The 13,431-nt window shown below is 43.0% G+C and overlaps 1 protein-coding gene across 4 annotated transcripts in view; it reads left to right on the top strand.

Annotated features, from left to right (window-relative positions):
* Positions 1-13,431, top strand: part of CHRNB4 (cholinergic receptor nicotinic beta 4 subunit) — a 43,703-nt gene that overhangs the window by 20,698 nt on the left and 9,574 nt on the right. For 3 of the 4 annotated variants that reach the window (XM_056572956.1, XM_056572958.1, XM_056572959.1), the window contains exons 2-3: positions 1,222-1,367; positions 13,320-13,364. In XM_056572956.1, the coding sequence (XP_056428931.1) occupies positions 1,222-1,367; positions 13,320-13,364 (191 nt within the window). Of the gene's footprint in view, positions 1-1,221; positions 1,368-11,426; positions 11,564-13,319; positions 13,365-13,431 lie in introns of those variants that run through there. The other variant, XM_056572957.1, reaches the window with a different exon arrangement.

Raw genomic sequence — 13,431 nt, forward strand, 5'->3', positions numbered from 1 at the left:
AGACCTTTGTGCACTTTTGGAAAATCCTCATTAAATCTTAGTTTTTATTTATTTATTCCATTGTTACATAAGGGTCATATTTGTGCTACCAAGCAAACAAGCATCTGTTTATTAGAAAGGGGTTTCCAGGTTTTTCTTAAAATAGAGAAAACCCCCCAAAAACCTTTACTAACCTGTAAATCCAACACTACTCTAGTAATCCCCAGCGTTCTGCAGAAAGGGAGACATTTAGGGACATTGAATAAGGGCAAAATGTGTGATGCATATGTTACTACGACTATATAATGAAAACTTCCTTGTCCCTCCCTATAACACACTGGTTAAAGGGGTATTCCAGGAAAAAATATATTTTTATATATCAACTGGCTCCAGAAAGTTAAACAGATTTGTAAATTACTTCTATAAAAAATTCTTAATCCTTCTAATAATTATCAGCTGCTGAGGTTGAGTTGTTCTTTTCTGTCTGACAACAATGCTCTCTGCTGACATCTCTGCTTGTCTTGGGAACTGCACAGAGCAGAAGAGGTTGGCTATGGGGATTTGCTTCTACTCTGGACAGTTCTCGAGACAGGTGTCATCAGAGAGCACTTAGAAAAGAACAACTCAACTTCAGCAGCTTATAAGTATTGAAAGGATTAAGAATTTTCAGTAAAAGTAATTTACAAATGGGTTAAATTTCTGGTGCCAGTTGATATATATATATATATATATATATATATATATATATATATATATAAAAGTTTTTTTCCTGGATAACCCCTTTAAAGAAACCTTTTTATTATGAGTTCACTATATGATATTTTTAACTATTAGGGTATGGTCACACATGCAGTATTTTGCTGCATATTTTCTTCTGCTGACTTTGATAACCATTGACTTTAATGGATAGAAAAACACGCAGCAAAATGCTCAGCAAAAACAGCACGTATGACCCTACCCTAAAGGGAAACTGTGCCCAAACAGATGCAGTAAGCGGGGTTACAGAACACTTTGATCCACTATGGAACGCTCAGGCGTTTCAGAGAAATCATAGTTTAAAAAAGCCGCCTGGACCTGGCAAAGTAGTCACAGGGGGTGGTCCCAGCAGCTGCTCCCCACCCCTCCAGAGTTGGACCACCCCACTATGACTTGCACATAATGTAATGTGTAATAGCAATGAATATTATTTATGTTAAAGTAAATAATAATAATATATTGTTGTTATGTTGTTTCAATATGTAGATAGTAAAGCAGCGGATGCAGAAGAGAGATTAATGGACACCCTTTTAAGGAAAGATAGATATAATAAACTCATCCGCCCGGCTTATAATAATACACAGCGGGTCTCCATCCTGCTCCAGTTGTCACTGGCTCAACTCATCAGCGTGGTAAGATTCTTCATAAGTGTTTTTTTTATGTCTAGAAACACATTACCAATATCTTGTTTTCCTTTTTTATGTATTTATTTATTGTTGTTTTTTAAGTGTCAACAAATTTAACATTGATATACAAAGATTTCACACAAATCTGAATTTGTTACAAATTTCAGGAAAAATTCGATTTATAACGAATGCAAATATCGTCGTGATTCGATCGCGCGAATCGCTTCATTAAACTCCATTTAGTGCAGTCCAGGCTCCAGGGGCCCGGCATCTAAAATGGCAGATCCACATGTGAGGACATGGGGCCAGGAATCCTGGGAAGGTGGGAACAAGGATCGGCAGGATGACCCTGAATCACATGAAGCATGCAGCCTATCAGCAGCCAGCCACCCCTGTGATATCACAGCCCTATATAATCAGCAGCCATCTTGCGGCCAGTCACATCAGCATTCTATTACAGAAAGAGAGGGACAGACAAAAGTGTGTGTTGAACAGAAAAGCATTTTTACAGCAGCGATTCACCTCCCAGTCACATCAACATTCTATTGAACAGAGGGACAGAGAGCAGTGTGTGTTGCACAGAAAAGCTTTTTTTTACAGCAGCGATTCACCTCAAGCCCAAATCCAGCCTAGAAGCACTGATAGGGAAGGGAGTGAGATTGAGAGAGAGTGAAATTTTGGGTGTAGTACCCAGCGACTGTGTGCTGCAGCACTGGTGTGTACAACAACTAAAAAGCTAATAGTAGCCAACAAGTTAGGGTGAGCAGAGCACTAAAAGCGTATTGTCCTCTATTAAGTGTAACCTGTGCGTACATCTAAGTGGTGTACCATTTTGTTCCTGTTAAAGTCTTAAGGGCCTAGATACTTTGAAACGCCAGCCAAAAGTACACACCTGCTGGTGTTGTAGACAACACCAGCAGGTATGCTTACTGGAGCATATTGTATTCCCTTAATATATGCACTAAATATGTCAGGCAGAGAAGTGCAAGGACGTGCACAGAGGAGTGGCAGAGGCCTAAATTCTTCAGGCAGAGGTTGCAGCAGACTAGGGGCGAGTGGCAGCAGGAATCGCAGTGAGAGGCCTGTGCTCCCAGTATCAGCTAACTGTCGTGTCTCGACCAGCAACCCACCTGCCATTGATTGGTTAACACGGTCATCCACTTCATCACAAGTGACATCTGACACACCCAGTCAACAGTCGGTGGGTTCCTAAGACCCAACCCTCAGTTGGCATGGCCCGGGAGCAGTCCCATTGTCTCTGTCCTATGCTGTTCCCTCCCCACAGAAGTATCTTCTGCTGTGGGTTCAGCTATTTAGTGAGGACGATCTTGAGGACAGTCAACAGCTACTGCCTAGCCAAGAAGTGGAGGAGACATCCGCTGCTTCCTCTGCTAGGCGGGCAAGTAGTGATGAGGAGAGTGGCGTGGGAGGTGGTGTTGCGAGTGTTCAGGCTCCTGAAGCAAACACTGTTGAGGAACCTGAGGAGGACATCAGTGACGTACAGACACAACTCGATGATGAAGCTGATCGCACTTGGGAGCCAGGTACAGAAGGGGCTTCATCATCATAAGGAAAAGTGGGTTGCAGGTTGCCCGTGAGGCAGCAGCTGTGCCAGCAAGGTGGTAGCATGGTTGGCAGTCAGCATGGTGGCAGAAGTGGAAGATCTGGAGCCAAACATGCCCAGGGTTGACCACCTGCTTCGCGGCAGCCTACCTTCCCGGGAGGTAGTGGAACAGGGGTTCCTGGAGTCAGCGGCGGTAGCAGTCAATCAGTATGGACTGTTGGTGGGAAAATCAGCTACTCAACGGTGTGGCAGTTTTTACCAAGCATCTGGAGGATGTTAACCTGGCCACATTCAAGATGTGTCGGCAGAAGGTGAAGCGTGGCCAGGGTCCCATTGTTGGCACCACGGCCCTGAGTCAACATATGCAGTGTCACCATAAAGCGACCTAGGAGAACCGTGGCTCCAATGTGGTGGTCCAGCCTGCTGCATCACTTAGTGGCACGCCGCTCCCAGTTTCAGCCAGCCAAGGCTCCACGAAGTCAGCTGAAGGGAGCTGTCTGTCATACCCATCTTCTGTCACTCAAGATGCTCCTGCTCCTCCTACTTCGAGTCAATCATTTCGCCAGCAATCCATCGGCGAAACCATGTCCAAGAGACAACAGTACGCGGCACTCATCCAACGGCACAGAAAATGAATGTGCTCCTGTCCAAGTTGCTGGTGCTGCAGTCCCTCCCTTTTCAAGCGGTGGACTCTGCACCTTTCAGAGAACTGATGGCTTGTGCCGAGCCGAGGTTCCAAGCCATAATTTCTTTGCAAAGAAGGCAGTACCAGCCTTGCACAGTTTTGTGGAGCAGATGGTGGACCAGTCCTTGAGTCTGTTGGGGTGTACCAAAGTGCACAGCAGAGCCGACGTGTGGAGCTGTAACTATCGTCAGTGACAATACATGTCCTTTACGGCCCACTGGGTGAATGTGGTTTCTGCACAGCCACAACAGCAACTTGGACAGGTCACACCGCTTCCGCCTCCACGCTCTCATGCCGTTGGTCCTGTGACAGTGTGCAACTCTGCCTCCTCCGTGTCCTCAGCCTTCACTGCACGGACAAGTCTCAGCCCCTCCAGCATACGATGTGTGCAGGACACGGTGGTGTCATGCTGTTCTTCACATGGTTTGCTTTGGCAAACTGAGTCACACAGGGGAGGAACTGCTAAAAGTCATTCATCAAGAAATCGAATCATGGATTACTCCACGAAAACTGGAAATGGGAACCATGGTGACCAACAACGGGAAGAACATCTTGTCTGCACTATGACAAGGAAGCCTTAGACATGCACACTGCATGGCACACGTGTTCAATCTGGTTGTCAAGCAGTTCCTGAAGTGTTCCCCCATTTACAAGACATTCTAACAATGGGAAGGAAACTTTGCATGCACTTCAGCCACTCGTACACTGCAAAGCCCACCCTCCTTGTGCTGCAGCGTCAGAACAGTGTCCTCCAACATAGTCTGATTTGTGACATTTCCACACGTTGGAATTCCACCATCCATATGTTGGGCCAACTATACGAACAGAGAAAAGTCATCATCAATTTCTTGATGATCCAAGAGGGTAGGGGGACTCCCCTGTGTAACTTCAATGTCAACCAGTGGCAGCTCATACGTGACACCTGCCGTTTGCTCAGGCCCTTTAAGAAAGCCACCTTATTAGTCAGTAGCCAGGATTACGGGAAGAACATCGTCATTTCACTGCCTAGTTTACTAAAACACATGTTGGAAACGATGGCTTGTCAGGGTACTGGAGACATGGCGCCTACATCTCACGGCCACATGAGCCCTGTGGAGGCTGAACTGGAGGAGGAGGGGCACAGGGGAGCACAGTTTATGTTTCGCGAGACGGGTGGTTTTTAAAGTCATCTCACAGGAGAGGAGGAGCAGGAGCAGCTAGAGGAGCTAGAGAGTTATGAGGAAGAGGAAGAGGACCCAGACACATCATGACAGTATGCAGTGGAGATGGAGGCAGGGAGCTCCTCCGAGTCACTTGCACAAATGGCACGATGCATGCTCACTTGCTTGCGTAGTGACCGCCGAATGGTCCCCATTCAGCAGCGGGATGACTTCTGGCTCTCCACCTTATTGGACCCTCGCTACCAACACAAAATGGGGGCCTTTTTTACACCCACTGTGAGGGAGAGCAAACTGACCTACTACAGAGACATCCTACGTAGTCAGTTGGCCGATTATTATCTGCGCCATTGTCCATCCTCTCGCAGGTCTGACTCGGGGAGGGAGGCCCTCTGCGCTCACCTTCCACTGCCATGGCTACTGGGGAGGGGAATGGTGGCAGGAGCAGTACCAGCTCCATCTACAGTTGCTGATGAGTAGCTTTCTTCACACGCATAGTGAAGCAACTCATCAGCAGCAGGTAGACATGGAGCAGGACCTGAACCAGCAGGTGGTGGCATACCTTGACATGGCCATGCCAACAACCATTGAAGATCCACTGGACCTCTTGGCAGCCAAACTTGATTTGTGGTCGCAACTAGCAGAGTTTGCCCTGGAAAAGCTGTCCTGCCCGGCCAGTAGTGTGCCATCAGAGCGGGTGTTTAGTGCGGTGGGGCATTAGTAACCCCAAGGAGAATTCATCTGTCCACGAAAAATGTGGAGAGACTGACCTTTGTGAAGATGAATCAGGCATGGATCAGAAGATATGCATTAGCTAAAACTTAACTTTTCTTAGGATAAAATATGTGTAAAATATGTGTTCTCAAAATTTTTGGGAAATCAAACAAAAGGAAAAGTGTGCAAAAAACAGCATGTGCCACCTACACCACCAATATTAATGTGATGCGAAGACCCCTGAAAGGTGAAAGGGAACAACGTATGGTCCATTGTAACCGGTGGAAAGTGTTACTCGCCCTAAAATAGGTGGCCCCACATAGGAACCTCTCCCTATTTCCAGCTGCAAACACTGCAATTTCAGAGGGTTTTTAGGTGGAAATAGGGAGAGTTTCCTATGTGGGGCCTCCCTTTTTAGGGCAATCCTTTTTCACCCACCTTTGTCACCGGGAACTGGTATTGCCGCTCACTGCCCTACTAGGTCACCGGTTCACTTTCAGGGCTCCTAATGCTGCTGATGCCACCTCCAGGGTGTCTCATGCTGCCACCATATGTTCTCCTCATGCTGATGCCATCTCCAGGCTTTCTTATTCTGTCATCATATGTTCTCCTCATGATGCTGCCACCTCCAGGCTGTCTCATTCTGCAACTATATGGTCTCCTCATACTGCCGCCAACTCCAGGCTGTCATTCAGCCAATATATGGTCTCCTCTTGCTGCCGCCAACTCCAGGCTGTGTCATTAAGCCACTATATAGTCTCCTCATGCTGCTTCCACCTACAGGCTGTATCATTCAGCCACTATATGGTCTCCTCATGCTTCCGCCACCTCCAGGCTTTGTCACTGTACCGCCATGTGGTCTCCTCATGCTGCTGGCACATTAGATAAAACATTTTAGGTTCATCTATTTGAAATCTTCAATTTAAATGTAAAAAAATACCTTTAACCCCTTAAGGACCGGGGGGTTTTCCGTTTTTGCATTTTTGTTTTTTGCTCCTTGCCTTTAAAAAATCATAACTCTTTCAATTTTGCACCTAAAAATCCATATGATTGCTTATTTTTTGCGCCACCAATTCTACTTTGTAATGACGTCAGTCATTTTGCCCAAAAATCTACGGTGAAACGGAAAAAAAAATCATTGTGCGACAAAATTGAAAAAAAAAGGATTTTTTGTAAATTTTGGGGGCTTCCGTTTCTACGTAGTACATTTTTCGGTAAAAATGACACCTTATCTTTATTCTGTAGGTCCATACGATTAAAATGATACCCTACTTATATAGGTTTGATTTTGTCAGACTTCTGGAAAAAATCATAACTACATGCAGGAAAATTAATACGTTTAAAATTGTCATCTTCTGACCCCCTATAACTTTTTTATTTTTCCGTGTATGGGGCGGTATGAGGGCTCATTTTTTGCGCCGTGATCTGAAGTTTTTAACGGTACCATTTTTGCATTGATAGGACTTATTGATCGTCATTTTTAAATTATATAAAAAGTGAACAAAAATGCACTATTTTGGACTTTGGAATTTTTTTGCGCGCACTCCATTGACTGAGCGGTTTAATTAATGATATATTTTTATAGGTCGGACATTTCCGCACGCGGTGATACCATATGTGTTTATTTTTATTTTTATTTACACTGTGTTTTTTTTTATGGAAAAGGGGGGTGATTCAAACTTTTAATAGGGGAGGAGTTAAATGATCTTTATTCACTTTTTTTTTTCACTTTTTTTTTTGCAGTGTTATAGGTCCCATAGGGACCTATAACTCTGCACACACTGATCTTCTATGCTGATCACTGGTTTCTCATAAGAAACCAGTGATCAAAAATTCTGCCGCATGACTGCTCAGGCCTGGATCTCAGGCACTGAGCAGTCATTCGGCGATCGGACAGCGAGGAGGCAGGTAGAGGCCCTCCCGCTGTCCTGTCAGCTGTTCGGGATGCCGCGATTAGCCGCGGCTATCCAGAACAGCCCGACTAAGCTAGCCGACCACTTTCGGTTTCACTTTTAGCCGCGATCGGCGCTGCGCGCTATTAGAGGCGGGTCCCGGCTTCACTATGACGCCGGGCCCGCCGTGATATGACGCGGGGTTACTGTGTAACCCCACATTATATCAGGAGAGCAGTACCAAGGGCGTACCTGTACGCCCTTGGTCCTTAAGGGGTTAATATTTTCAATTGTGAGGCCCTATGGTCTCTTCAGGCTGTTGCCACCTGCAGGCTGGGTCATTCAGCCACTATATGGTCTCCTCATGCTGCTGTCACCTTCACACTGTGTCATTCTGCAAGTATATGGTCTCCTGACACTGATGCCACATCCAGGCTCTGCGATAGTGATTCTAATAGCGACGCCTCAGATCTGCATGTCATACTGAAAAACAGTGTTATTTCACTAATCCAGCACACACCCTATGCGTGCTACAGCAAGGAAAAGTGTTGAGGCTCTCTGTAAGCCAGAAATAGCCATTTTTAATACAGTTTCACCATGAATAAATTCGGACCAAACTGATTTATTTCCGGAAAACTCAACTAATCGGCTGAATCGAATTTTTCAAAAATTCGCTCATCTCTAGTAGAGATCCAGGCAAACCTTCACTTTTCACTACCAATAATCTGACCTTCCTTGGACACAATATTGATTACTTACTTGTATTATTCTACCAGGTAAACAAACAATAGCTCATGACTGAAATAAGCCATATATTTCATATTCAGGTATTTTTTTAACTAATTTAGAGAATCTCATGACCAACGTAAAACTTGAACTCTGCTCACACTTTGTTCTATGCTGTACAGCAGATGTTGCAAGACTGCAACGCCCATCCTGGGAGTTGCAGTTTTGCAACATCTGGAGGTCCACAGTTTAAAGACCACTGTCTTATCCTATTTCATATTTCTATTAAATCTACTGTATTCTTGAAGAAAGAAGAACACAACCTGGTATAAGTGACTAACTGTTTTATCCATGAGAAATGCGTCTAGCAGCATAGGATGAAGAAAAGAATAATTAATATATAAGATTTTTATACCACAAATGCAGTATATTAAGTGTACAGCCTGATGAGTTCATGTGGAAATCTCTGGAAATACACTTTAATGTGTCCCGTATATATGTTGTATGACTCAATGAATGTTATCTGGGCAAGGTATAATCCGATTAGGAGCATCCTTTATTATGTTAGCCTCTAGTACATATTCCACTCAGTGAGAGATTGCATCTGTTTGCTGTCATATTTCGTGTTCTGTTCTTTGCTATCCAGATGTCCATGCTTGTTTCATTCCTGCCTCTGTCACTGATAACTATGTATGTGGTGACAGTGTGCGGTATGAACCTAGATAGAGTCTCCATGTGTCACGTAAACAGAAACCCCGAAGGCATCGGCAAAGAAACATGCTGTGACACTCTGTACCTTCAATAACTTGACACAAAGATAGGGTAGGTTAAAGGCTAAACCCAACTTTCTAAAGGATTATGTCTTACTTCTTTATTTGCCAATAGACTTGTCACTTGTCACAGTTTCAGCATTACAAAATATAGTGGGGATTTTAGGTCTTTTCAATGTCACATTTAAAAGCGCAACTGTTGTGAATTTTGAGACATATAACTTATATGTGAAATGTATTTAAAAATATGAATCCAACATTACCTTTGCCTTACTTATGGTAGGTTTGATGATCCCCAAAAAAGATTTTTTTCTGCAGCCACCAACAGTCGTATAGGCAAGGCCAGGGGTTCGCAATGCCTGGGTGCTGCCACACCTACTACTCCTCTACTTCAGTGCTGGGACCACTGTGTGATTGACATACAGGTCCTCAGCACATGCGCCCTTCATCCAGTCTTTGTGCGCGTGGCCAGTTTGCTGACGGGTGTTTGCTCCCTTCATGATCTGGAAACAGTGCTACAAATGCTTAAATGAATATAGGCCCAGATTTATCAAATCGTGTGATTTTCCCACAGCAACCAATCACAGCTCAGCTAACGAGCTCTGGTAAAGTGAAAGCCGAGCTGTGATTGGTTGCTGTGGAAAAATCACTCTATTTTTTGCTCTCACACAGTTTGATAAATCTGGGCCATAAAGATCCAAACATAACAATTTTCAAGGTATAAACCTCTTCTTCAGATGCATAGGAATACCTACGTACCCCCAACCCCCATCCCACCTGGTGAGAAGTCACTGCGCTAATCACTTCTATGGCTAGGTTTCCACTTTTTTTCAAAAACGTTAATAAGAATGCCCATTCTGCCGCATGGCGTTTTTTTTTGTGAAAAAACGCTGTGGCCAGATGTTAGCTGCAAGTCAATAGGGAACTGCAAAGGGCTATATCCACTTGGTGTTTTTCAGTTTGGCCTATTTTTTTTTAATCCTTTTGGCGTATTTTTATCTCCTTGGCAGTTTTTCAAAAACTATCTCTTGTTGAGACTTTTTTTTTTTTTTTTTTCAAGAGAATCTTGTTGTTTTCCTCCCATGGGAGTAAAAATAAATGCAAAAAAAAAACACCAAAAAAACGCCATGAGAGTTTTAACTTTGGCATTTTTGCAGGCGGTTTTTAATCTTTTTTTGGACTTTAGCGATCCCAAAAAAGAGATGGAGATACCTTTATTAATAAAATTTCGTAGGCTACCATTAAAAAAAAAAAAAAAAATGAAAAAGATTCAGTAGGGATGGAAATATTTGTATCTAACTAAATTTATTAATTTATGTGGCCAGGCAGGGAACTAAAAATATAGCCGACAATAATAAAAATGTAGAAAGGGGCCATATAAATGTTAAAATAATATATGTTTTAAAATTAATTTTGATAAACTTTTTATTAATAATGTATTTTAATAATGTGTTTAATAAGGTGTGTGTGTTTTTGTGTTTTTAACTTTTTTTCCCTTCATTTTTTAGGTAGTACTACTACTCCCAGCATGGAACAGACTGTTCCCGTGATGGGAGTAGTAGTACCTGTACTAATATACAGATCGCCCCGGGTGTCACTTCTGACACCCATTGCTATCCTCCCGTATAACTCCTTAACGACGCAGGACATATATTTACGTCCTGCGCTGGCTACTGCGATATAACGCAGGGTCACGCGTTGACCCCGTGTCATATCGGGTCGGTCCTGGCGGCCAGGGACCAGCGGCTAAAACCGGACATCACTGATCGCGGTGATGCTCGGTATTAACCCTTCAGAGGCGGCGATCAAAGTTGACCGCCGCATCTGAAGTGAAACCGAAAGCATCCCAGCAGCTCAGTAGGGTGTCCCGAACAGCTTGTAGGACACCAGGAGGATCCTTACCTGTCTCCTGTCCGATCGCCGATTGACTGCTCCGTGCCTGAGATCCAGGCAGGAGCAGTCGAGCAGCAATAACACTGATCAATGCCATGTTAATGCATGGCAGTGAACAGTGTAAGAGATCAGTGTGTGCAATGTTATAGCCCCCTATGGTGGCTATAACATTGCAAAAAAAAAGTTTAAAAAAAAGTGTTAATAAATGTGATTTAACCCCTTCCCTAATAAAAGTCAGAATCACCCCCTTTTCCCATAAAAAACTATGTCAATAAAAATAAATATGAACATATGTGGTATCGCCGCATGCGTAAATGTTCAAACTATAAAAATATATTGTTAATTAAGCTGCATGTAAAAAAATTCCAAAGTACAAAATAGCGATCAAAAAGTCCAATCAAAAAAAAAATGGTACTGATAAAAACTTCAGATCACGGCGCAAAAAATGAGCCCTCATACATCCCCATGTGCGGAAAAATAAAACATTAATAGGGGTCCGAAGAGGACATTTTTAAACGTAGAAATTTTCCTGCATGTAGGTATAACTGGCACTCTGACGTCAGTGGGGCCTGCCGCAGCGCCGCCCAGCTCATCAATATTCCTCCCCTCTTTCTTCATTACAGAGCGGGGAGAAGAGGGAGAGGCGGAGGGAGGGGAGGAATATTGATGAGCTGGGCGGCGCTGCGGCAGGCGGCACTGACATCAGAGTGTCGGTTAGCCAGGCCAGTGCCAGTTAGCATCTCATTAGCATATTCCGAAAATAGAAGATTACGGACGAACGGCGTGGCGTATCCGAACACGGTAAGCATCAAACTGATCAGCGTCCCCCGCACTACCAGCAAGTACCATTGGTTAGTGCGGGGGGAGCAAGCTGACAGTTTTCCTTTAAAGGTGACTGATATTAGACAATAGATCTACAGAGCCAATACCAGACACAGCCCATGGACAAGTGTGATGTTTCTGGAAAATAAAAAGCTTTTTTCTTTCTTAGATTCTACAAGAGAGGGCTAGTCTCTGTAAATCTTTTCTGTGAAAATAATGTACATACCAGGGGCATAGCTATGGAGGTGCAAAGGTAGCAGTCACATCGGAGCCCTGGTGCCTAAGGGGGCCCCAAAGCACATTTGCCCCATAAGAGATCAGTATTGAATTTGGCATATGGGACCTTGTTGTAGATTTTACATTGGGGCCCAGAAGCTATAAGTTTTGCCTCTGGTACAAACGTAACTGTAGTGGTAATTTTTGTAAGCGTATTTCAATGTGTCAAGTCCACTGCAAGTAATCTAAGACACTGTAATGTGTCCTGTGCTGGAAAGTGACTGTATAAAGAGAAAGCCGTACAATTAATGTAATGGGGTGTTTTTTCAGGATAGCTTGAAATGTGCTCCAAAACAGTAAGTTGCTTTCAAATGAAATTACAAAGTCTATTAGATTTCATCTGCATTATGTCCTTTATCGGATTTAACTACAGCTGTGTTCTCTGACTCAGACAACACATTATCATGTAACTATAAAGCCCAACAACATGGAGGTCATTGCCTGGTATATATTTACTTCCTTACAATAAATGTCAAAGATGTATCTTGCTTTTAGACCTTTGGGGGAATTTAACATAATTTTTGCCCAACTTTCTTTTCTTTTCTTTGTTCTCTGAGGTGTTCCATCTTGTTTTTTATTGTGCCTTATGTATTATTGTTTTTGCACCATTTATTTTTTTGCATTTTGTGATTTTTGTATTTTTGCACTTGTAGGCGTGGTGACTTAGTGTGGACACCCACAGGTGTTGCATTTATCATCTGCATAAAAAGATTTTTTCTGTTAGGCTAGGTTTTTTTTCTGGAAGTTTTTGAGCCAAAGTCAGAAGTGGATCCATAAGGGAGGAGAAGTGTAAGTTCTTCCTTTATATGTCCTATTCCTTTTGAATACATTTCTGGCTTTGGCTCAAAAACTGCAGTGGCGGTTTTCCAAAAACTGCCAGAAAAAAAACCAAGTGGAAACCTAGCCTTAAAATACATAAGTATACTCCACTCCTTAGGTGGTGCTGATGTGAAAAGTTCATTGAATGTGTGTCCTTTTCCCAACTTGCCCATCCTTTTAATTTCTTAAATTATACACAAAAAACACTGCTGGAAAAAGGGTGCAAATTAAAAGAAAAATTGTGCAAATGTTCATGCAAATGATTAATCCTCTTTGTGGCTACCTACAAATTTTCTAATAAATTCAACTGTATTATCATAGATAACTATTTGAAATGTCTGAATATTTCATTAAACAACATTCAGTTGAGAGATGTCACTTGTAACGTTTTACTGTCATACAATTTTCACTTTCAGAATGGTGTTAGTCTGGGTTCACACAAGTGTCAACGAACTTCATATAGCTGAGCCCAACGGCAATGTGAAAGAGGCCTTAGATAATGATTAAAAATTATTGATCACAAAACCTTTACAGAAGTTATGCATTGAGTATGCAGATATACTGTATTAGCTAAGCTGAATGATGAATATTACATCCGTATATTATTTTCTGAATCATCAATTTGTTCCTATTGTCCTAGAATGAGCGAGAGCAGATCATGACAACAAATGTGTGGCTCAATCAGGTAAGTACAACTCACATTCATTATTAAGATCCTGGTATATAGCAACGTGTAATGGCTAAAGAAAGTA

This window comes from Hyla sarda, chromosome 4 (assembly GCF_029499605.1).
Source record: "Hyla sarda isolate aHylSar1 chromosome 4, aHylSar1.hap1, whole genome shotgun sequence".
Lineage (NCBI taxonomy): Eukaryota > Metazoa > Chordata > Amphibia > Anura > Hylidae > Hyla > Hyla sarda.